This window comes from Balaenoptera physalus (genome assembly GCF_965194825.1).
Source record: "Balaenoptera physalus genome assembly, chromosome: 21".
In the NCBI taxonomy this organism is placed as follows: Eukaryota; Metazoa; Chordata; class Mammalia; order Artiodactyla; family Balaenopteridae; genus Balaenoptera; species Balaenoptera physalus.
The window spans coordinates 31,799,222-31,822,710 of record NC_138902.1 but is presented as its reverse complement, the minus strand read 5'-3'; the positions used below and the strand labels follow the sequence as shown (position 1 = coordinate 31,822,710).

The following is a 23,489-nucleotide window of genomic DNA, read 5'->3' as shown; positions in this document are numbered from 1 at the left end:
TACAGTAGTTCTACCTAGCAATATGTATACATTTTTCTTTACCAATCTAATACAAAAAAGACTCACTTATAAGAAAAGCTTTAAATAAGATTCAAAATTTCTTTAAAATATCCTCCCTAGGGTTCCCTTACAATAACGTTTGTAATGACATCATTCCTCTTCCTACATTTTAAATATTTGATTTCAAAAATTAGATTTATTACAAAGAATACTTTCATGGGTATCAAGTTAAATCACGTTTATTTGCTGCTGTTCATTATAGTTTATGCAGCGTGAGAACTGAATCATCTGTTGAGACCGGTACGTGAACCACCCTCCCACTTCTTATAAGCCCTACTGCTCTGTGGAAACCATCATGTGAAACAAGAAGACTAAATACTCCAAGTGGCACAAATGTAAATTCACTCAAGGAATTGTCTGGAAAGTTTAACTCTTACAATTAAAATAATTTTGAATGAAAGCACAGGTATATCATTGCCATGTGAGACGTCTAATGTACACTGAACTGTTTCGGTTCTGCGGGACTTGGGTAGAGATTCAATTCAGAGATCCTTGCACACACACCTCCTCCAGGCAGTGTGAAGAAAGAAAACATAGCAAGGCTAACGATGGTCAAGGTGAAGGAGCCCCAGAGACCTCCTACCAAAACGGCCAAGGCACTCGCCAGAGATTACATTTACATGCACTGAATTGAATTGCTTATAAATACATGCATTGAAAAAGTCGAACTTGCCTCCAAAAAAATGCTCTCCTGATTCCTCAGCAGGTAAAGATGATGGTGGCATGATGATGGCAATGACTATGATATGTACCTGGTATTAAACTCTACGCTCTTTCTATATTATCCCCTTTAACCCTCACAATAACCCTATGAGGTAGGTACTATTATTATTATTTCCATTTTCAGAGGAGGCAGCTGTGGCTTAACCCCTGCCAAAGCTGCTTCTCCATCGCTGAGCTCCTTTATCATGAGACCCCAGCATCCAAGACAGGCTTCAACCTTGAGTGGACAGGATTCATCTACACGTGCCCTTTGGGTTCTCAAACATACACACTAGAAAACGGGTGTGTTTCCCAAGCTTATCTTGGACACTATGCTAGTTCTGACAGTTGCTTCCTCACGTCAGGAACATTTCAGGAACATGAGCGTTTAAGTCCTGCGGGCCTACAGATCCAGAAAGAAAACACAGAGCCGAGTCCTGGTGGCATTTCCCTACACTTTCTGTTTTGTTGGGTCTCCGTTCCGAGGGCAGAGCAACTAAGAATACAAATCACCTACAAACAAGGATGGAACAAGAAGACAGTGAGCTGTCTGGGGCTTTTCCTAAAAGAGGAAGTCTTTTGACCTTGTATGACTCCAGGGCTGCACTGGTGAAAATACTGTGTGTGTGTGTGTGTGTGTGTGTGTGTGTGTGTGCACGTGTGCGCGCGCATGATCCGTCTCACCAGGTCCAGCAGCAAAGAGAAGCAAGGGTTTAAAAGCTGAAGTCCCCGAGCAAAACTCTGCAAAACCTTCCCACCTCTATTTGACATGCCCCCCGGGGAATGCTGGCAACCACTCGAGCCTCCCAACAGGCATCCATGATGGGTCCTACCAACACCTCCGTGAGGGAGAAGGAGGCAGGAAAAAGGGTCATAAGGGTAAGATTTTAACAGTCTCCTGACTGTCTAAGCCTGCAGCCAGCAGAACAAGGGAGCAAGAAAGAGCTGAGGAAAGGGGGCTGGATTTCAAAAGATCTCTCTTTGAGAACACTGTCTGAATCGTACAGTTTCTGAAAGAATGTAAAGACCAAAGTTTTTGCCTCAGGAAAATCATTCTGCACCTCTCTTATCTGATGCGTCCAGAATAAGGGTTCAAGAAGAGCTTCTCTCCACACCCAGGGACTCACAGAAGGAAGAAAGAGTCTCTTCACAGCATCCCTTGGTTAATTTCCTCACAAGGGCTGCCATGGCAGTAACAGAGCAGAAAAGGCAACAGTGTGAACTCCAGCATGGTTCTAAATCCCAGCTCTATCACTTATTAGCTGTGTGACCTTAGGCAGGTTATCAAGCCTATCTGTTCCCAAAGGCTTTGCAAGGATTAGATAAGGAACCCTGTAACACATCTAGAATAGTACTTTACATCTCATATGTACTATGGGTTGGAGTACAAATAGGTACAAATTTTCCAGACAGTAGCTTGGCCATAGGTATCAAAAATTTTAAAGGATACCTTTTGACCCAGCCATGGAGCAAATGTTTCCTAGGCGATTTAACCATGTGTGAAACATGTTTTCTAAAAAAATAAACAAAAAAACAAACAAAAAAACACTACAATGATCTAAATCTATATGTATGTTACACATACAAATGTAATATTCTTTCTTGTAAAAAAAATAAGATGAGAAAGCTGTGTGAAGTCACACAGATAAATTACTTTCCAGATACAACTAAATTATGAAACTCTAAGAGCATTTTTTAAAAATCCATCACCTTTTAAAAGAATATTTTCTAGAAGAACTCATGGAAGGCAGTAAGGACCTAAAAGGGTAGACTGATTTTTAAAAAATATTTCATAAATTTGAAATCATGCCAGGACCATTGGGTGTGTTTGGCCCCAGACCCAAGTACCTAGATGGCATCAGATTCTGCAATTCAGCAAAGCAAGAATCATGGACAGATTTCAAAGCATATGGACTCAGGCTCATACTGCATGTTCAAACCTTCTTTCCATATGGAAAATGGGAAAAGAAGCGACCCTATTTTTCCCTTAATCAGCATGTCCTCTGAGCACTGCCTTTGCAGTAAAGCAAAGTCTGAAAGGCACGACTTCTCCTTTTGGCAGTTAAGTGGGGAATCATTTCAGACTGTCCCTCCTTCCATGAATAGATGGGTGAACCTGGAGCCATCCAGCTAAGCCAGCAATACAAAAGCCCGGAAAAGACATCTTGGTCCTCAAGTTCACGGGGAAAGTACAGGAAAAGTTAAATAAGATGGTGCATGTGAAAAAACTATGGACCACAGAGTGGATCGTTGAGACACACAAAGTAGCTTGGGAAGGAGGAACGTGGCAGGAAATGGGCAGGACCTAAATTCTCTGAGCTGTTTATATCCCCCAAGTCACTGCATACCACCTGCCACTGCCGGATGATTCTCTATGACCTACGATGGGAATGTTTTGGCCCACAGGGAACACAGGAAAGACAAGGGGACGTGAGGAAAAAGGAGATGGCAATGCTTTCATTACTTAAGTTTGGAAAGTCAAATAACAGGGATTCTTAGAAAGGCCAGCATACTGGAAACTTCTAAGAAAACCTATTTGCATAAAATGGCAAAATTATTTGCTACCATCTGATTTCAAATCCATTACTGGCCGATGATGTTGAAAACCGATGCTTCCCCTAAGACAGTTGCCTGAAAATAATTTGCTCTGAAAAAGGTTGGCACTGAGGGGCAATGTCTATCTCTTCCCCTGGATAAGAATAAATGACTCCCTCCCTCATTCCACATCCACAGGGTCCCTGACAGCTTCCTTCTTGCTGCCACTTTTCCTCTGGGGATTTCCTCTGAGTTGTCCCCTCAGCCAGTAAACTCTCAGTAAAGGTTACTACTGTTGCTTCTTCTTTTTCTCCTTCTTCTCCTCTTCCCCTTTCTTCTTCTCCTTCTTCTCCCTCTTCTTCTTCTTCTTCTTCTACTACTACTTATTATTACACTTGTACTACTACTTATTATTATATAATATTATAGAGCCATTCAATCAGCTCTTTTTGTTCAAATCAGGTTGAGAGCCAACACACAAACTATAACCGTACACACTAATGATTCTATTCCTACAGTAAGGCATCCTGATTACCAATGAATTCCAACTGGAAATGAGAGCCGGCATGGCTAGCCACCCTAAATACAATAAGACCTCTGAATCAAGAACACATCTCTCCTCTACAAGCTGCATAAACGTCTTCAAATATTTTTAAAAGATACTTACTGCCACTAAACAAGTTCCAAACGGTACCTGAAAATTGGATTTGGCATCCACTGTATTGTTACCATTTCTCCCTCTCTGCCAACCCCTCCCAGGACCACACTGGTTTCCTTCCCCCTCCTTGCAGAAGCAGACGGTGCTTGCAGAGAGCTCAGGTTTGGTGTCAAGCACACCTGACTGGAACCTCACCGCTCACAACCTGCAACCTCTCCGAATCTTAGTTTCTTCATCTATAAACACAGACCATAATAGCAACTTGGCAGAACTACTGTGAGGAAGAAATAGATAAAAAGGCAGCTTCTAGTAAAAGGAAAAGTACGGGATGACTGCTTTAGTCTCCGCTAGGACTTCCCCAAAGAAATTCCGAAGAGTAGAGCCAGTGCCTCACCTCATAGCAGAGTGGACCCAGCCAGAATCTCTCACAAGGAGCAGGAGGGTACCCAGGGTCCATGTTCTGGAATATTAGCATCATCTCCACCCTGCACAGTGTTGGCCAGATCAATCTTCCCAAACATCTTATCACCTGACTCAAAACCCTTCAGTGGGGGCTTCCCTGGTGGCGCAGCGGTTGAGAATCTGCCTGCCAATGCAGGGGTCACGGGTTCGAGCCTTGGTCTGGGAACATCCCACATGCCGCAGAGCAACTAATCCCGTGCACCACAACTACTGAGCCTGCGCGTCTGGAGCCTGTGCTCTGCAACAAGAGAGGCCGCGATAGTGAGAGGCCCGCGCACCGCGATGAAGAGTGGCCCCCGCTTGCCACAGCTAGAGAAAGCCCTCGCACAGAAACGAAGACCCAACACAGCCATAAATAAAATAAATAAATAAATTTAAGAAACAAAAACAAAAAAAAACCCTTCAGTGGCTCCACAATGCCCACTGAATAAAGTCTGGACTCTCAGCCACCATAACTCAGCCCCGTCCCACCTTTCTGACTTCTTATCCCACCAATTCCTCCACCTTCTAAACTCAAACAAAGCTCACAGCTTCATGTACTTGAAAATAGGCATAGCTCTGGCTAAAGTCCTTGTGAGCAGGAATCACATCTTACTCATCTTCAGAACTCCCAACATATCAGGTACAGCTCCTTGCATATAATGATATGTAGTAATTATTTACTGATAAGAAAGTGGATGAATCCCTCCTGGAGAACCCTCTGGGGGCAGGGAATGGGGAGGAAAAGGCAGATGACATGAACTACATGTTGTGATGGATAAAACTCAATATGAACAAGTAATAAACCAGCAGGGGAAAAATGACTATAAAAAAGCATGCAACCCAAAGAAGAATAATTTCACTATTTTTATGACATTTTCCAGGTGAATCGAGTTAAGTATGTTAACAACTTTTGAATTACATTTATTTAGCATTTCATTCAAAAAACCTTACGGAGCTTACCCAGATGACGGGGACATGATCTCCGACCTCAAAAAGTTTACGTGGTAATGATGGAGGCTGGAACATAAACAACCAGCTCGAAAACTAGGCACCATGTCCTGAAGGTGATACTAGAGAAACAAACCACAGATGATAAAACTTTCCAGGATGTGGCTGATGCTACAATACACCCCGATTCTTTTTTTTATTAATTAATTTATTTATTTTTGGCTGTGTTGGGTCTTCGTTTCTGTGCGAGGGCTTTCTCTAGTTGTGGCAAGCGGAGGCCACTCTTCATCGCGGTGCGCGGGCCTCTCACTATCGCGGCCTCTCTCGTTGCGGAGCACAGGCTCCAGACACGCAGGCTCAGTAATTGTGGCTCACGGGCCTAGTTGCTCTGCGGCATGTGGGATCTTCCCAGACCAGGGCTCGAACCCGTGTCCCCTGCATTGGCAGGCGGATTCTTAACCACCACGCCACCAGGGAAGCCCCTCACCCCGATCCTTGAACTCAAGCTTTCAACACAACTGTTTCTTGGTTCATTCTCTGCATCGGACTCACCCCAGTCATTTCATTAACCTCCCAATCCAAGGACCCTGCATTTTATATAGGTGAGTTTTTTGGAAGGCATTTCGGGGGAATTTTACTATATTATGCCAAAGCCCGGAAGAGAGAACACTGGAAGGCTTCAAAGAAGAGGGGGCGTCTGAAGTGGACCTGGAAAGGCAGGGGATTCTCAGGCGGAAAGGAAGGAAAAACATTCCAAACAAAAGGAAGAATAACAACAAAGGCAAGAGGGAGGAAGCGTGATAGCAGGTTTGAACCATTAGCAATACGGAAAAGCTGTGCCCCAGGAAAACTGGGCGGATATGGTAGAGAAACAGCTGGAAGGCTCACTAAGGCTGGCTAGTTAACAGAGAGACATTTGTCCTTACACCTTAACAAGGGTCCCTGCCTACTGATGAGGGGAAACACCCTGGTACACCCCAGGGCACATGCACACGTGGCTAAGGTGCCTCCCACCTGCTGTCTGGTCCTCCTTTCTCACTAGAAAACCCAGCACATGAGCCCCATTAGCTCTAAGGTCCTACCAAGGAGTCTGTCTGGAGAGGAAATTACAAATGCAGAACTAGGTCAATCATTACGATTTAATTCATCCAACATTTCTTGAGTACCGGGTAGATGCAAGTCATTTTGCTGAGCCCTCACATAATGGCACTCCAAAATTTATAATCAGGTCAACAAGGCAGTCGTTGATAATAAATGTAGAGCATGATATATTGAAATATGACACAGAAATATCTTGGGACTTTGAATAAAATCTTCAAACCTAAGTGAAGAGCCCAGCATATATCCAATAAATGCCATCAATGCAGCCATCAACCAAGTTATGGCCTTCATACCGGATGGTGGTGCCACTGTCACCTGGTCATGCTGTGGGGATGCAGATGGGAAGAAGCCCCACCTGGTGCACCAATACTCCCGGCTCCCTCCAGGCTTCCTAAGTCCCTGCAGTTGAGGCTTGACTCTAAGGTTCCATGAGCCAGCCCTTCCAGGGTCTTCCACGGTGTCTCTCAGAGAACATGGCCAAGCACACTGCATGTCCTACCGCAAATGCCAGTCTCACTGCTGAGATGACAGCCAGATCTAATCACTCTCGGAGCCACAGGGATGCCTTGTCCCAAACACTTCCGCTGTGCGAAGCTGTTGTTTGGGGGCACCTTGCCATCATCTTGGTTCTCTAACTTGGGTTTCTCATCTGTATTAACGGCAGCCGTCTCTATCTCCCCCGCACATAAGTATTGTAAACCTATTCATAATAACTTCCCTCTCTTTATAAACTAAATCAAAACAAACAAAAGAGGGTACAAAAAATATTTTTGTACCTGTGTATCATTTCCTCTTACAAAGGTATGAAAGCATCTCAAAGACAGGTCTGGTTATTATCAAGAGCACAGTCTGGTCCTTCCTGCAATGCCCATGTGTCTATGAGTGAAATGCATGCGTCATTCTTACACCTTCTCATAGCTCCTCTTAAGTGTGGCAGGCTCACAGCTCTGCCACATCCAACTGCCAAGTGTCATTACGTTACCATCTTCTAAAATGTAAGGGAGGTAGATGTTCCAAATCCTCAATAACCCTTCCTCCCAAAAGCTTGCTCTATGCTCAGAATAAAGCCTTTCCTTGCTAGAAAACACAGGAACACATGCACTGAAGGAACTTTTCGTGGCCACCAGGAACGGTCCCTGACACTCCCTTGACCTGCCTGTTCCCATCAGACCAGAGAACTCTCCATCCTCCAAGAGTGTAAGGAATCTCCAACCCTTCATGGTTTCGCTCTTACTGCGCTTTCGACCAAAGATGCCCTGAGTACCCATGGGCCACCGGTTGACCCTGCCCTCCTCCTACCGCAGGTGGGAGCTCATGGTGAAGCTCATCCCTGGTCAAAGATAGAGCTCCTTCCTCTTCCCTCCCGTAGCCTTTTGCTGCTGTGCTTCTATTAAGCACATATTTCATTCTTTTTGTTCCTATAGATGGTTATTTCCCTGCCTGTCTCTCTAAGTAAATGATAAGCTCTGTGAGAACATGAAATTGTCAAGTTTGCATCTCCCCGCACCAGGCGTCACACCAGCAGTCCAAAAACATCTGTTTGAAGGAATTAACTCTTCTGAGAGTTGTATTTAAAATACTTGTTTGCTGAAAGGAATCTTCAACTTAACTTCATCATCACATTTCTTTTCATATTACTTGAGGCTAATTTTACAGACTTTTTAAAAGCCTTGGGGGACTTCCCTGGTGGCGCAGTTGTTAGGAATCCGCCTGGGGGACACGGGTTCGATCACTGGTCCAGGAAGATCCCACATGCCACGGAACAACTAAGCCTTTGCGCCACAACTGCTGAAGCCCAAGCGCCTAAAGCCCGTGCTCCGCAACAAGAGAAGCCACCACAATGAGAAGCCCGCGCACCGAAATGAAGAGTAGCCCCGGCTCTCTGCAACTAGAGAAAGCCCGTGCGCAGCAACGAAGACCCAACGCAGCCAAAAATAAATAAATTTATTTTAAAAAATAAAATAAAAGCTTTGGCCCCAAGCCTGAAGGGAATACAAATTTTTGCAGTTATCTATCTGCTTCCCAATTATTTACAACTGACTCCTAGGTATAATCTGTATGTTATCTTGTCAGGCTACCTTATTCAATAAAGACCAACTTCTCAAAAGAATTGAGTGAAGTGAAAAATTTGAGCAGAGCATAAAAGTAAACCAACAATAAATTTGCTACTGTAAAGTTGATATTTCACTGCATTTTTTCATCTACTATAGCTCTTATAAGGACAAATAAATGGCTTCTCATTCTGTTGATTACTCATAATAAATACACAAATGCTTTTATTCATTTTTCCTAAGAGATCTGTTATTACAGCAATATTTTTTTTCATCCACTCAAGTAGTAGTATTGAACCATTACTGAATGTATTATGTTTAAATTCTCATGCCCCCAAATGTTATCCGGAGGCTGCTTTTACTCACTTTTATCCTGAAATACCACAATACTAGGGCTTTTTGATGAGCCCCAAGTATTGAAGGTACCATATGAGAGGCTGCTACGATTAATTCACTACCATATTCAAGCACTGCTATGTTTTTCCTCTCACCAGAAATTTTATGATTCAAAATATAACAGAAAAAAATTAACTCTTTACTACAGAGTTCAACAAAATGTACTAAGTACTTAATCCAGCCACATGACCCTGGGCAGGTTGCTTGATTTCTCCAGCTGTAAAAATGAAGGAGCAGACTATAATCTCTAGGAAAACTTCCAATTCTAGTACTCTATGAGAAGGTTAAGTACTTTTAGCTGATTCCCCATTTCCCACTCCACTCTGATGTGCTTTATGCAGTATAATTTAATTCCTCAATAGGTGCTTTATCAGCTCTATAACATCTCAAAATTTGAAAAATGGTTTTGTGCCACATGCTACACATACAGTAATGATGGAGAATCTTTTGAGTTTTCAGACCATACTTGTATGTCACTTTGGAACCCACAAAAAGAATGACTCAATCCTACAACTCAACAACAAAAAAACAAATAACCAATTCAAAAATGGGCATAGGGAGGGTGAGAGGGAGATGCAAGAGGGAGGGGATATGGGGATATATGTATACGTATAGCTGATTCACTTTGTTATACAGCAGCAACTAACATAACAACGTAAAGCAATTATACTCCAATAAAGATGTTAAAAAAAATGCGCAAAGAACTGGAATAAACATTTCTCCAAAGAGATATACAAATGGCCAAGAAGCACATGGAAAGATGCTCAACATCACCAACCATTAGGGAAATGCAAATCAAAACCACAATGAGAGACCACCACACACCAATTAGGATGGCTATTATCAAAAAAAAAAAAAAAATTAAAGAAAAGAATTTTTGGCAAGGATATGGAGAAACTGAAACCTTTGTGCATTATTGATGGGAATGTAAAATGGCGCAGCCGCTGTGGAAAATGGTTTCTCAGAAGGTTAAACCTAGAATCGCCGTATGATCCACTGGATTGAAAGAACTGAAAGCAGGGACTCAAAACAGATACTTTTACGGCAGTGTTCAAACCAGCAAGATTCACAATAGCCAATGGTAATGACAACCTAAGTGCCCATCAACAGATGAATGGAGAAACAAAATGTAGGAATATTAGTCTTTAAAAGGAAGGACATTCTGACACGTGCTCCAACAGGGATGAACCTGGAAAACACTCTGCTAAGTGAAATAAGCCAGACACAAAAGGACAAACTGTCTGCTGCCACTTAGATGAAGCACCTAGAGGAGTCAAGTTCATAGAGACAGAGAGTAAAATGGCCCAGGCAGAGGGGGGTGGGGTTCTAGCTTAATGGGTACAGAGTTTCTGTTTGAGACGATGAAAAAAACTTCTAGAGAAGGATAGTGCTGACAGCTGCAAACACTGTAAATGAACTTTTTGCCATTGGACTTTATACTTAAAGATGATTTTAGGGGCTTCCCTGGTGGCGCAGTGGTTGAGAATCCGCCTGCCAATGCAGGGGACACGGGTTCGAGCCCTGGTCTGGGAAGATCCCACGTGCCGCGGAGCAACTAGGCCCGTGAGCCACAATTACTGAGCCTGCCTGCGCGTCTGGAGCCTGTGCTCCGCAACAAGAGAGGCCGCGATAGTGAGAGGCCCGCGCACCGCGAGGAAGAGTGGCCCCCGCTTGCCGCAACTAGAGAAAGCCCTCGCACAGAAACTTAGACCCAACACAGCCAAAAATATAAATAAATAAATAAATAAAATTTAAAAAAAAAGATGATTATAAAAGCAAATTTTCTGTTAGGTAACTTTTACCATAATAATAAAAAAAATGACAAACACGCATTTATGAATTCACTACTTGCTGTCACTGTTTCTTTGAGTCCTACCGTGGACAAGTCATTCTTTACTTCCAGGTAACTTGACGGTAACTTACTGACCCCTCCCCTCCAGACACACACAGAGAGAGAGGGAGAGAGAGGGAGAGAGAGGACGGATTTTCAAAATTAAATAAGGGCCCACTTCCCCTTCATGGTGATGCCATCTCAAGCCGTGTGAGGGAAAAGCCTCTCCTGGATGGTACGTGAAGAGAGAGGTTCTCCCAGCACAAACCTCCAGGGAGGGCTTCAGAGCCGTCTGTTATCAGCAGCGCTGCCAGTTGCCATCTCCCCTCAGGGAAAGGGAAGTAGAAAGTGGAGATAACTATCGAGAATCAGCCACTTCGTGACAAAAGACACCAGACTACAGCCAGCCAGCTGAATGCGACATGCCAAACTGAGGCGGGGCGGGGGGGGGGGGGGGGGGACGGTAGAGAAACAGCCAGAACAACAAAACAAGATGCTGTTTCATGCCTATTACATGATTTACGAAGACTCTGTCCTTTAGAAAATAAAATGTACACAGTTGGCCCCAAAACGTGCCACGTTAGCACTGTCACCTCCCCTACAATCTGAGACAACCCCGTGCGGCCCATTGATGGGTGGGAGAAGACCTCTAAAAGGGATGCTCAGACACCGAAAATCACTGCCGGAACTGAGGTCTCAGCCGCCCAGACGAAGGCTCCTCGCTGCGGGGAGCGCAGGTCATCTACCGAGCTCACTCAATTCCAAGCTGAGGACTTCGCTACCTTTTTAGACCTACTCCCTCCACATGGAGCTGAGTACACACCTGTTAAGTAAGCGACGACTGGATGAATGACCAGAGTTGTCCACTGTTTCCTTTCAGGGCCCAGACTGCAGCCCAAATTGCACCCTGACTTTGAAAAAAAAAAAAAAAAAGCAAAAAGCAAAAAAAAAAAAAAAAAAAAGTCTTGATGCATTCAAAGCACCTGTAAGAGAGGCAAATAAATAAATCCTCTCTTATAATATTTTAAACTCACCCAGACTTCCTGAATCACCAGCAGAGCCACACCCAAAAGTGGAAATAGCAGTTCATCCACATTCCCTCCTGGGGCCTTTGGACTTTGCTTTTGTAACGGATAGAAGAAAGGGGACCATCTGGGTTGGTCTTCCGGAGCCACCTAGAGCACCCCACGTGCCCAGGGCACCCCCTGGGGGCACCAGCTTCTTGTCTCACTTCTCTGTCCCTCATCCCTGAGGACCTTAACTTTCCAGGTCAGCTCAACAGTGCACATGAGTTAAGTTTTCCCATGCAAACAAAATCCCAACATCCCCACAAAGAGTCAATAAAGATTTACCTTCAGGATTACGATTTTAAAGTGAGATTACACTTTCCTGTTCTTCTGTCAGTTGCAAATCCCCAAACCTACTAGAATTCACTTAAAACTAATCTACAGTGTTTTCATTGGAAGAAAGCAATCACGAAAGCTCTGACCTGCTGAGCAGCTGGGAATTTCTTTGCTGAAGGTTTGGTTTAGTCTTTATTTTTCTAGCTGCTGGCCCTGCTAACATGATTCAGTGAAGGTCGTATTTAATCTTATACAGAAAAGCTACCTAAGCAGTTCTTAGGTAGGCTTCAGTAAAAATAAATTGCCTGGGCTCTGTGGATAAGTCTGTTGCTTCTACCCAACAATTACAGTCAAAGAGAACAAATGAAGGCAACTGTAAGATACCAGTGCTTGATTTCAAAAGAACTTCCCTGCACATAAGTTATAGGCTGAGTGTTTGTTAATAACAAAGTTATTGTTAATAATTAACCCACCAAGAAAGTAGCAGCTCCCAAATGTATACCTCCGGTTTATCAGCAAATACAGCTTATTTACACGTACAGGAAGGTATTACTATCAGCATTGGGACATAAATGTCAAAGGAATAGACTGATAAGACTTTTTGTTAAGGCCTCGGTAAAAAGGAGAAAACCGAACAATTTTTTCACCTTCTGGATGTTGAATGCCTAATACAAAGTGACAAATCCTATTGCAAAGTGACAAATCCCAATGTTTATGTGCTCAATACATATACCATTAGGTTTCTAACACAAAGGAGATCTAGGCCATAGGTCCCAAGCTGGAATTCAGCCTTTGAAGCTAACCTTTGCTTTAGGGCTGAAAATCAAATCAACAAATATTTATCTAGTGCTTACTGTGTATCAAGCACTAGTGGAGAATGCGAGGAAATACGACACAATCCCAGCTCTCAGATAACCTGGCCCATGGAGGTGTTGCAAATGGGAAAATCCAAGGAATCGACCTTTTTCACAATAGTTCAAAGGGTGGAAAAGATTCAAGATGTTTGTGACTAATCGCCAAAGGAATGGCACACACAGTGTGTTGCTTCTGAAGAGATTCAGAGCATCTTATTATTTCAAGCTGATGAGATCGGGTAAGGTTTGTGGAGGGAGGCACAGTGAGATGCAGTTATAACCAAACTACCTAACTCTGCTTTCCTCTGGTTTTTTTAGGTTTAGCCTTGTATTACAATGTTTCCCTGTATTTCTCTTCACAGCTTGCTTCATTTCCTAACCCTGCACCATCCAATATGGTAGCCACGAGCCACATGACTACTGCACACTTGAAACGTGACCAGATTGAATTAAGATGTGTTGAAGGTGTAAAAGATACACTGGATTTTGCAGATTCAGTATGAAAAAAAGAACGTAAATAATCTCATTAATACTTCTACATCCGTTTTATGTTGAAATGATATTTTGGACACATTGGGCTAAATAAAATAGTATTAAAATTAACTTCACCTACTTCTTTTTACTTTTCTAACGTGGCTACTAGAAAATTAAAAATGATACCTGTGGCTCACATTCTATTTGTATTGGACAGTATTGTCCTAATCAATACTCATTCTTCTCCGCTGTGCTTTGGCATTCTGCCTCTGAACTCCTTACGGTTACGCCCAACCCTAGTTTCATAATAAATGCAAAAAATGTCTCCCGTATCTATAAAGGGATCAAAACTATTCTAAATTTTTTTCCAGACACAAATTCAGGATTTGTAAGCTTCTTCAGTTATGGAAACTCAGAAGTCACACTCGGATTGAGTCACACGAAGTCATTCTCCCGTGGGGACTTGTAAAGGTTGCTGTGTGGGGAAAATAAAACTTCCCTGGATTCCTAGTGCTCCTGTAAAACAGCTGAGCCACCTGAGACACAGGAATGAACACAACATAAAGATAGTGAATAAAAGATAGTGAATGTTTGCATTCACTTCCCCTGGAAACATTTTACTCTTCACCTACCATGAGAATTGGGTGTGTAGCCATTTGTCTAAATTAATTACTCTGATCCAGAAGGATAATCAAACTTCTCTTATCTCCTCAAGAGGGCCAAATAGTTACAGCCTTGACTAGGTCCCTGGGTTAAGTTTGCAGGGTTCCAGGAAGACCTATGTCTCTAAGCATGTACATTTCAAAAGGGATGAAGCCCAGACCTTAGCCCAGACCTTCCGAAAGGTTAGGATGAAAATCCTGGATCCTTTCCACCCTGACTCAAAGGAGCAAAGGTGCTTGCTTGCTCGTGCGCTCTCTCGCTCTCTCTCTCTCTCTCCCCTTCCCCCAACCCCGTGCCCCCTCCTTTGGCAGAGGAGGGGGATGGTTGCTCTGACCGTACCACACCCACATTCCATCAGCTTTCATGGCATCACTTATAACTTCAGGGACTAGGTATGGGGGACCAACACTGCAACATCTCTCTGGCCGCTGACCTGGTTGTAAAGCTCAGTAAAGAACTCTTTCCTCCAACCCCCATGCCTGGGGCGTCTGCAGTATTCACATACATAGAAGACATATCTGTGAAGTGGGGTAACATCTCAGACCCTCCACAGTTCTTGAGAAAACAGTGTGTCCCAGCCTCACCACAGAGCCATCAATCTCAGTGTCTTCAAGTAGTAAGAGATGAACAGGGACAAGGGCATCTCTCCGCACTGGCTGGGAAAGCCCTGATTCTAGAGCCTGGCTCTGCACATCAAGGCACAAGGGGCCCAGGAAGGGCCAAGTTCACGCGCACCATCCCCCTGAGCAACATCCAACTTACTTGTCCTCCGCCTACGTTTACCAGGCGTGAGGTCAGAGGGAACACTGCAGAGCTGTCTTGAGAATATTTTTCTGGTCATAAAAGTAACTGTGCTGTTGTATTAAATTTGGAAAATACAAGTGTTTCAAGGGGAAAAAAAGAGCCAAACATCCATAATCACACCATCGAAATGCTTCCTCCCAGTTTTTTCTTAATGACGTGTATACAGATACACACACACGTTTTAAAAATAAAATTAGGGTCACAACTGAACATCCTCTTCTTTCCACTCAGCATATTCCACAAACATCTTCCCACCATTAAATACAAACACAGGAATTTCATCGGCTATCTATACTCAGTGTGTGGACCGTGCCATAACTCATTTAAACGTGCTCCTGCTGTTGGGTGTTTAGGATGTTTCCGAGTTTTCACTATTACAGAAGCTAACAGTAAACATCCTTGTACATAAATCTTCGCTCCACCTCTCGTTAGCTCACATAGGTAGGTTCCTAGAAGTGGAATTACGGGAGCAGAGAGTTCAACATTTTAAGACATTAAGTGTAACACTGCCAAACTGAATTCCAGAAAGTTTATTTCAAAGTACAATGCCCCAACTACAGTATGAAGTGCTTAGTTTCAAAACCAGTGGCCTGCAGTACCAGCGATGCCATCCATGGTTCAGTCTTAACCTGTGCCTTCTATCCTTTAGGGAAACACGGTATCGGCCGATTCTATTTTCCTGACTCCCTAATTTACCTCCTGCAGCCTGGTAAAAATAAAACAGCAGCGAGGAAGACCAGCATGGGGGAGGGAGGACAGCCTAAGAGCTATGACAGTATTGCTGATCCATTTCATCAACAGGCATCTTCCTCGAGGGGACCACGGTTGCCTCCAAAGGCAATTTAGACTGAGTCTGAGGCCTCAGGTCAGGGCACCAATTCCTCCATCCTCTCCGGCTCCAACACTGCCTCTAACGTGGCTTCAACCATGCCCAAGTGGTGACCACTCACAGCCTCCTGTTTACTTGTCTAAAGTTGGCCGATGCCTAGCAATTTGCCCCCCCAGATAAAAGGGCCAAACTTCAAAGTCAGAAATGGAGGGTCCTCCGGCATTTCATTTCAACTTGTCCTGCAGTCACTGTCAATTAACTACCAATCTGTCCCCTCTACCTCAAGACGCCTTCAGTGACATTTGTGGCAGACACAGGGTCTACCTGCCTGACTCCCTCGTGTCTCCCACTCAGGAGTTCAGGAGGCATTATTCTACTCTCCACCTTAGTCTCTTTTTTCATCACCTCATTCTCCCAACTGTCACCTTCCAACACCCTCCCCACTCATATTCTACCACCCCACACACCCACTAACATCCTAACCACGTGCCAGGACACTCTGGTCCACCACTGTAACTTTTCTCATCATCTTCAAAGATTGTAGGGTAAGGAGAACAGGAAAAGCTCTCTTCAAAAATAACACGTTAGATATTACTTGAAACAAAGCTATTTGTATGCACTTTCTTCTCACTCAAAATGTCAACCTCATGAGATGGGAAAATCAGTTGGATTTTAAGCTTACGGGGCCAGGACAGTGTCTTCTATCTAGAAGGTATTTCTTTGGCTCCTACAAAAACCTGACATCCATAAGCTCAAAAAGAACAAATTAAATAGGAAGCTCATCTTTCCTTTGATCACATTAGGTGTGTGAGTATCAAATGCTCTTACACAGATAGCAACAGATTGCTAAGGACGCTGGATAGGAAATTATTTATGAAAATGACAGAGCAAGTAGTTAACTCTCAAAAATGTTTAATCAAATGGGCGGAAGACCTAAATAGGCACTTCTCCAAAGAAGACACACAGATTGCCAACAAACACATGAAAGGATGCTCAACATCACTAATCATTAGAGAAATGCAAATCAAAACTACAATGAGCTATCACCTCACACCAGTCAGAATGGCCATCATCAAGAAATCTACAAACAATAAATGCTGGAGAGGGTGTGGAGAAAAGGGAACCCTCCTGCACTGTTGGTGGGAATGTAAACTGATACAGCCACTATGGAGAGCAGTATGGAGGTTCCTTAAAAAACTAAAAATAGAACTACCATATGACCCAGCAATCCCACTACTGGGCATATACCCTGAGAAAACCATAATTCAAAAAGACACATGCACCACAATGTTCATTGCAGCTCTATTTACAATAGCCAGGTCATGGAAGCAACCTAAATGCCCATTGACAGACAAATGGATAAAGAAGATGTGGCACATATATACAATGGAATATTACTCAGCCATAAAGAGAAACGAAATTGAGTTATTTGTAGTGAGGTGGATGGATCTAGAGTCTGTCATACAGAGTGAAGTAAGCCAGAAAGAGAAAAACAAATATCATATGCTAACGCATATATATGGAATCTAAAAAAACGGTACCGATTAACCTAGTGGCAGGGCAGGAATAAAGATGCAGACGTAGAGAACGGACTTGAGGACACAGGGGAGGAAGGGGAAGCTGGGACGAAGTGAGAGAGTGGTATGGACATATATACACTACCAAATGTAAAATAGATAGCTAGTGGGAAGCAGGCGCATAGCACAGGGAGATCAGCTCGGTGCTTTGTGACCACCTAGAGGGGTGGGATGGGGAGGGTGGGAGGGAGATGCAAGAGGGAGGGGATAGGGAGATATATGTATACATATAGCTGATTCACTTTGTTGTACAGCAGAAACTAACACAACATTTTAAAGCAATTATACTCCAATAAAGACATGAAAAAAAAAAACTGGATAGGCTTTTATCACACAAAACCCTAAAGTAAGATATTTTGTTGAACTAAATTGGTCTTGCCCTTGATATAAAAATGCTTAGAATCCATCACCAGAAAGAACAGCACAGCCTTCTGTTTCTCATAAACGTGGGGCTACAAGGCATGCACACAGGGCATGGGACATACGGAGACATTTTTTGCTTGCCTCTGGTTCTTCCTTGCTTATCGAAGCTGAATACTAAATTGATAAAAGGGACTACAAGCCAAAACAGAAACAAACAAAAAACAAACCCATGACTCTGTGTCCTTCCTAGAGAGAGACATACTCGTGAAACAAAGTCCTTCTTGCTTGTTCAGAATGGAAAATTCAAAGTATCACAACTGTACCACGAATCCCATTTTTGTATGACAAGCAAGGTCAACATGGGCAGAGCCAACAGGGAGGGACCACAGATTCCCTAATCAAAGCACTGCCTAAAAGGTGGGTAACAAGTTCCATCTGCTTGCTTTCCTGCATAGCCTGGCCTCAATGAAACAATGAAAAGGTTTGGCCCTGGGAAGAGATCCTTGATTCAGTGGTTCTCTGCCTTTGCTCTGGCCCACGTACCTGAGTGATAGGGATCCAGGATACACTGGTGAACGTGAGAGGCTTACTATGGAGCGGGAGGAGGGGTTCTAAGGTCGGGAGAGACAAAGAGAAGAGGGGGCTGCAGACAGTCTCAAGTCTGAAGGTTCTGTGTGGTTTCTAAAAGCCCCCTCCTCTCCACGATTCTGATACACACATAAGTCCCGTCCCTCGAAGATGACAGAACCATGCAGCCCCATTTTATAGATGTGAAAACTAAGGTCCAGAAAGGAGAAGGGATTGGAGAGTTAATGAAAGAGCCGAGTCAACTCTGGGCCTCTGGACTCTTGAGTTCATGCACCTTCCACTACCCAGAGCCTTGTACATATTTGTCTGTCAACAAATATTTAATAAATAAATGAAATAAGGACTCAGTGTTTGCGTTCATTGAACAAAATAATCGCCTGAGTTACTGCAATGGTTCATATCATGGGGTCCCTGGATCCCCAGTAGAACTCAAAGTTACTGATGGGAGTGGGTAGGTGGTAACTAGTTTTAGGACCTCAGAAGGCCCGATAGGTCTAACAGCTTATCTAAGAAACGGCTGCCCAGGCTGCCTACAACGTCGAGGTTCTCTATTTTGGGCTGGAATTAGATCAACTAGATTTGCTGATGCTGGTTCTCTCAAGCCAACCGGGAGTTCTGACTGCAAGTCTAACGTGTTTCTGAGTAATAAAAATGGGCATATGAAGTCTTCGTAACTACACACAATCTGTTTCAGAGACCATTTGTCAAAAGATGGAGCTGGGGAGAGGGGAAATCATTTTAAAAGGCTCTCTCAAGGCAAAACGCTGGTGACTGTGGGTCCTCTGGACGGGTCAGAGCCCAGCCTCAGGTGCCTGTGGACGTGACTTCCTGCCTGTGTATTTCCCTTGGTATTATATATATAATACTGACTTCAGGTTTAAATCTGGACCCTATAGATAACTTACCATTCTTTGCTGAAAAAAATCAACATTTAATCAAATCTCGTCACTCCCAAGCCCACCAGCACCCCTCCACCGTGAGGGCCACTGCTTGACCCTGCCTTGGGCAGACATCACAACCAAATACTGATCACACTCAGGCCAAAAGTAGGGCACGAATGGGGCCAACAGGGACAGAAAGCCCTGACTTCCTACCCCTGTGTGAGAAGGAACACTGTGTCCCATACAGACCAAAAGAAGAACTGATTTTATTGTTAACAATGACTATTTCACAGCAATTTATGTTATTTTTACATACCACTTTATGTATTTTATATCTATTGTAAATATATACTATCTATTTATTTTCACATATGCTGTCACATATCATTTTCACATATATAGTGTTAGGTACATAGTAAGCATTCAATACATGCAAGTTCACTGAGTCCCTTTAAAGATGTTACAGCAAAAACTAAAATCAGTTAAGGGCATACAATTAATAACATAATGAATTGAAGAGTCTTCAGCAATGATGAAGAAAATTCAGACTACAGCAAAGTGAGCTTGGGAAGGTTTTTTCTTGATATGAAGAGGGAAAATACATTGGTCCAATCATTTTTATTTCCATATCATTTGGTCTCCATGGACACCATCTAACTTCTCTTCTGACAGAAAAAAAACTCACTGACAATATCATATGTCACTGTTAAATACTTTAATGCTTTACATAAAATAGTTATGCTGTGTTTAATTTCTTACCATTATTATTTTCTCTCAGAACAAGTAAAATCCCTCCTTGCTGAAAATTCTATAAGAGAAAGTCAGTGCTTAATCCACAGTCATGATTCCCTGGCTTTTCAAGTTAAGAATAACCTGATAAAATTCTGAAAGTGAATGCCTTACACATTTGTAGATTGCTATAACTTACGCAACCTTCTTTCATAACAGTATCTCATTTGTTCCCAAAAGCAACCTTATCAGATATACAGTTAAGTATTATCACCTTCCGTAGCACTCACCCCTAAAGGTAATTACTGTCTTTATTTTTTAGCTGGGTATTGTCAGCTCACCAACTAGAATGCAGTCTCCCCAGAGGGTAAAGAAACTGTCTTCCTGTTCCCAGTTGAACCCACAGAACGTAGCACTGTGTCTGGGGCATAGTGAATGTTCTAGGAATAGTTATTAAATGAATAAACTCCCTTATCTGCTTTAAGCCTTTTTTGGTATAAAGAACATAATAGAACCATGTCCCAGATACCCCATTTAGAGTTCAGTGGTCTGTTCTCTATCAAAAGGAAACTGTGCAAAAATGCTCTAAAAACAAGGAAGCTTATATGCCATAATACTAAGAATAAAAGTACAGTGTCCTTGGAAACATGAGAAAATCGATGCATGTCAAACATCCAAATGCTAAACATCCAAAGTTTCAAATTTTCCACTACTAGGTTTAAACATGTTTAACTAGCTTTGGTATACTAAATATTGGCCTAATAAAGCGGGAAAGTAGAGGAAGAGAAAAGTTCGGTCATGGTTCACTGAGCTGTCAGGACTTTTGTTTGCCATAATTGGCTTCCAATTTAACCACAAACGCTTACTTTTGATTATGATGACATTTTTACAGGTAAGTAAGTCTGAAATATGCAGAGTTATCTCTAACTTTTGAATGTCAAAAGAAAAAAAAAACCCAACTCATTGAGAATAAAGTATGTAAATGTTTAATATTAAGACTCAGTTACGAATCATAACAGACAAGAACCCGGATCTAAGAGGCCAAAATCTAACTTCTTACACAACAGGCTAAGTTATAAATTATAATCATTCACTAATTACAGTGAAATTCTGGACTCTGCCCCATCAATCAATAGATTTTTCAAGGTTACCCCTTAAAATTACCAGGTTAAGTCCTAAATATTCCATCTGCTGAACTTTCCTTAGAAAACACAAGTTTTTCCAGGATTTCACCCTTTCCCTCTCCAAGGAAGGAATGATGGGGGTGGGGGGGGCGGGTGAGAAAACTAGAAAATCCTGAATCTGTGTGCATGCAGTTAAACAGGCGTCCCCCTCCAGGTCGTGGCAAGGAGCGTGCATCTGCCTAACATCAAGACCATCCACTTTTCCCATTCAGTCTGTCACCAGGCCCCTGTCTGCACCTGCCCCTAAGCACCAAAAAGCGCAGGCTGCTAAATCCCAATGTTATCTGCAGTCGGTCTGAAACTAATAAATGAATGCAGGCTTGACAGCAACCTTGGTGATTCCTGAAAATCCACAACAGGAAATGTAACTATCCTCCACCCTCCCTCGCCATTCATCAAAAGCAGACCGAGTCACAGCAACTGGGAGGCCGGTGGCAGAAGGCAAATGCCAGCACTTTTCCTCAAGTAGGAAGCTTCTGCGTTTTCTTAACCAAGGACAGGGCGCACTACCCGTTGCCCACACTGCAGGCAGGAGGCTGCAGAGGGAGGGAGCAGGTAAAATGTCCCCAAGTTCCAAACACTATACTCTGGGGGCAAAAACGACTGAAAGCCGCGCCGCTCGCATGTGGCAACCTCGACTGCTAGTGCCAGGGGTCACATTCACAGCGATGACCAGCGGTCCTGCCTACACCGACTGACCTCAGCGCCTCGCCTGGTGCCCAGAAGGCTGTTTCTGCGCCCGGCTCGGGCTGCCAGCCTCCTTCCCGCTTCTCCCCCTCTAAAGGGGTAAGGGGGTGAGGGCGGCCCACGCAGCCACACCTGGGGTCCAAACAGAGATGCCGGCGCGTCCCAGGAGGGGGATGAGCTGCATCCTGAAACCCTCTGAACTTGGAAAGGCTGCCCGAGCCCTCTCGGGGTCGGCTTCCAGGCCGTAGCACCCCGAGCGGGCGGGCGCCACGATCGGCCACGGCTGGCATCGCTCGGTGGGCGAGCCCGGCCCGCGAGGCGGAAAGGAAGTGGCTGCCGCGGCTTTGCACCAACCACGTTCGGCCGGCGGGCGAATGCCACTCGGCGCCCCGAGCGGGGTCGGAGGGCGCGGGGCGGGCACTCCCGTCCCCACCCCGCCGCCGCCGGCGCCCCGGGACCCTCAGGGGACGCCGGCCCCGGGCCTGCCAGCAGGGCGCCGCTCGGTCCCCGGAGGCTCCCCGCCCCCACCTCGCCCGCTCCGTAGCCAAGGCGGGTCAGGCCCAGCGCGCGAGTACGGCCCGGGGGCGCCCGCGGGGACCCGGAGGCGCCCGGCGCTAGGCCGCGGCCGGGCCGCTGACCCCTGGGCGCGGCGCCCTCCCGAGACGCGCCGCCCGAGCCCCCCGCGCGCCGGGACAAGTGCAGTGACAAAGCCCCAGGGCCAGGCCGGGCGCTGGCCGGCGGGAAGGAGGACGCGGCGTCCCTCCCGGGCGGTGGCGGCAGCGGCCCAGCCCCCAGGAAGCCGGGCGCGCCGGACAGGCCCCGCGCGCAGCCCCGCTCCGAGCCCGCCCGCCGGCCCCGGCCGCTGGCACCCGACGCCCGCGACTCTTCCCCGAGCCCGGCGGGCGGGCGAGCCCCGGGACCGCCGCCGGGCGCCCCATCAAGTTTCCTTTGGCCGCGGCGGGAGGCGCCTCTCCCGGCCCGGGCGCGGGGCGCAGGCTGAGGGTGGACTGCGGGTTCCTGCCTATTTACGCCAGAGGCTGCCTGGAGAGAGGCACCGCCGCCGGGCAAGGAGAAGGACCCGCTCCCCTCCTTCGGACCTGGTGGCGACGGCCTCCGTAAACATACACACGCACACACATGCACGCGAGAATTTTGTTTTAAAAGGAGGCCCGACTCCAGCGGACCTGCACCCCCCCCAACCACCTGGGGCGCAGAATCACACAGAGCAGGTCTGTGTCCATGGAGCCACCTCTCCGCATCTGCAAATCCAAAAGTGAAATTAAACCTCCACCAACCTCCTCCTCCTCCTCCTCCTCCTCCTCCTCCTCGCAGCCTCAGCAGCCCCAGTGGCAGCAGCAACAGCAGCAGAACCTGCTTCCCCTAAAATCAGATGATCCATAACAGCGCCGACTGTTCCTCCAAAAATCAGTATTAATATTTATGAACCTCAGCATTTTCCGTCTGCAAAACATCGTGTCAAACCATCAGGACGCGCGCACACACGTATCCCCTCCAGTCCTCATAAACATGCCCTCGAGAAAAACACACACGCACAGTCACAACTATTATTTGAAAAATGTTACCTCTCAGTGTGCTTTTTCACGCTATCAATACAATTCCGCAAGGCTTAAGTGTTGCTAGGATGTGTGAAATGGAAATGAAAGCCCGTCAGTTGAATAATCGCAGGAACAAAACTAAAAGTTACTCCCCGGCTTGCCTGAGAACAGTCCAGATCGAAAGCAAAACAAGGAGAGGAAACTGCGAAGCGCTGAGGCTGGAAATCCCCC

At 44.9% G+C, this 23,489-nt stretch overlaps 1 protein-coding gene across 4 annotated transcripts in view; it reads right to left on the bottom strand.

Annotated features, from left to right (window-relative positions):
• The window catches only part of IRF2 (interferon regulatory factor 2), an 85,476-nt gene extending 62,033 nt beyond the window's left edge, over positions 1–23,443 (bottom strand). Inside the window, exons 1-2 of one of the 4 annotated variants that reach the window (XM_082444840.1) lie at positions 23,286–23,438; positions 5,360–5,469 (exon numbers count right to left, since the gene is read on the bottom strand). In XM_082444840.1, coding sequence (XP_082300966.1) covers positions 5,360–5,425 — 66 coding nt within the window. In that variant the 5' untranslated portion in view covers positions 5,426–5,469; positions 23,286–23,438. Of the gene's footprint in view, positions 1–5,359; positions 5,470–11,549; positions 11,753–22,905; positions 22,954–23,285 lie in introns of those variants that run through there. The other 3 variants (XM_082444841.1, XM_082444843.1, XM_082444842.1) reach the window with 3 other exon arrangements.
• Positions 23,444–23,489: the final 46 nt, after the last annotated feature.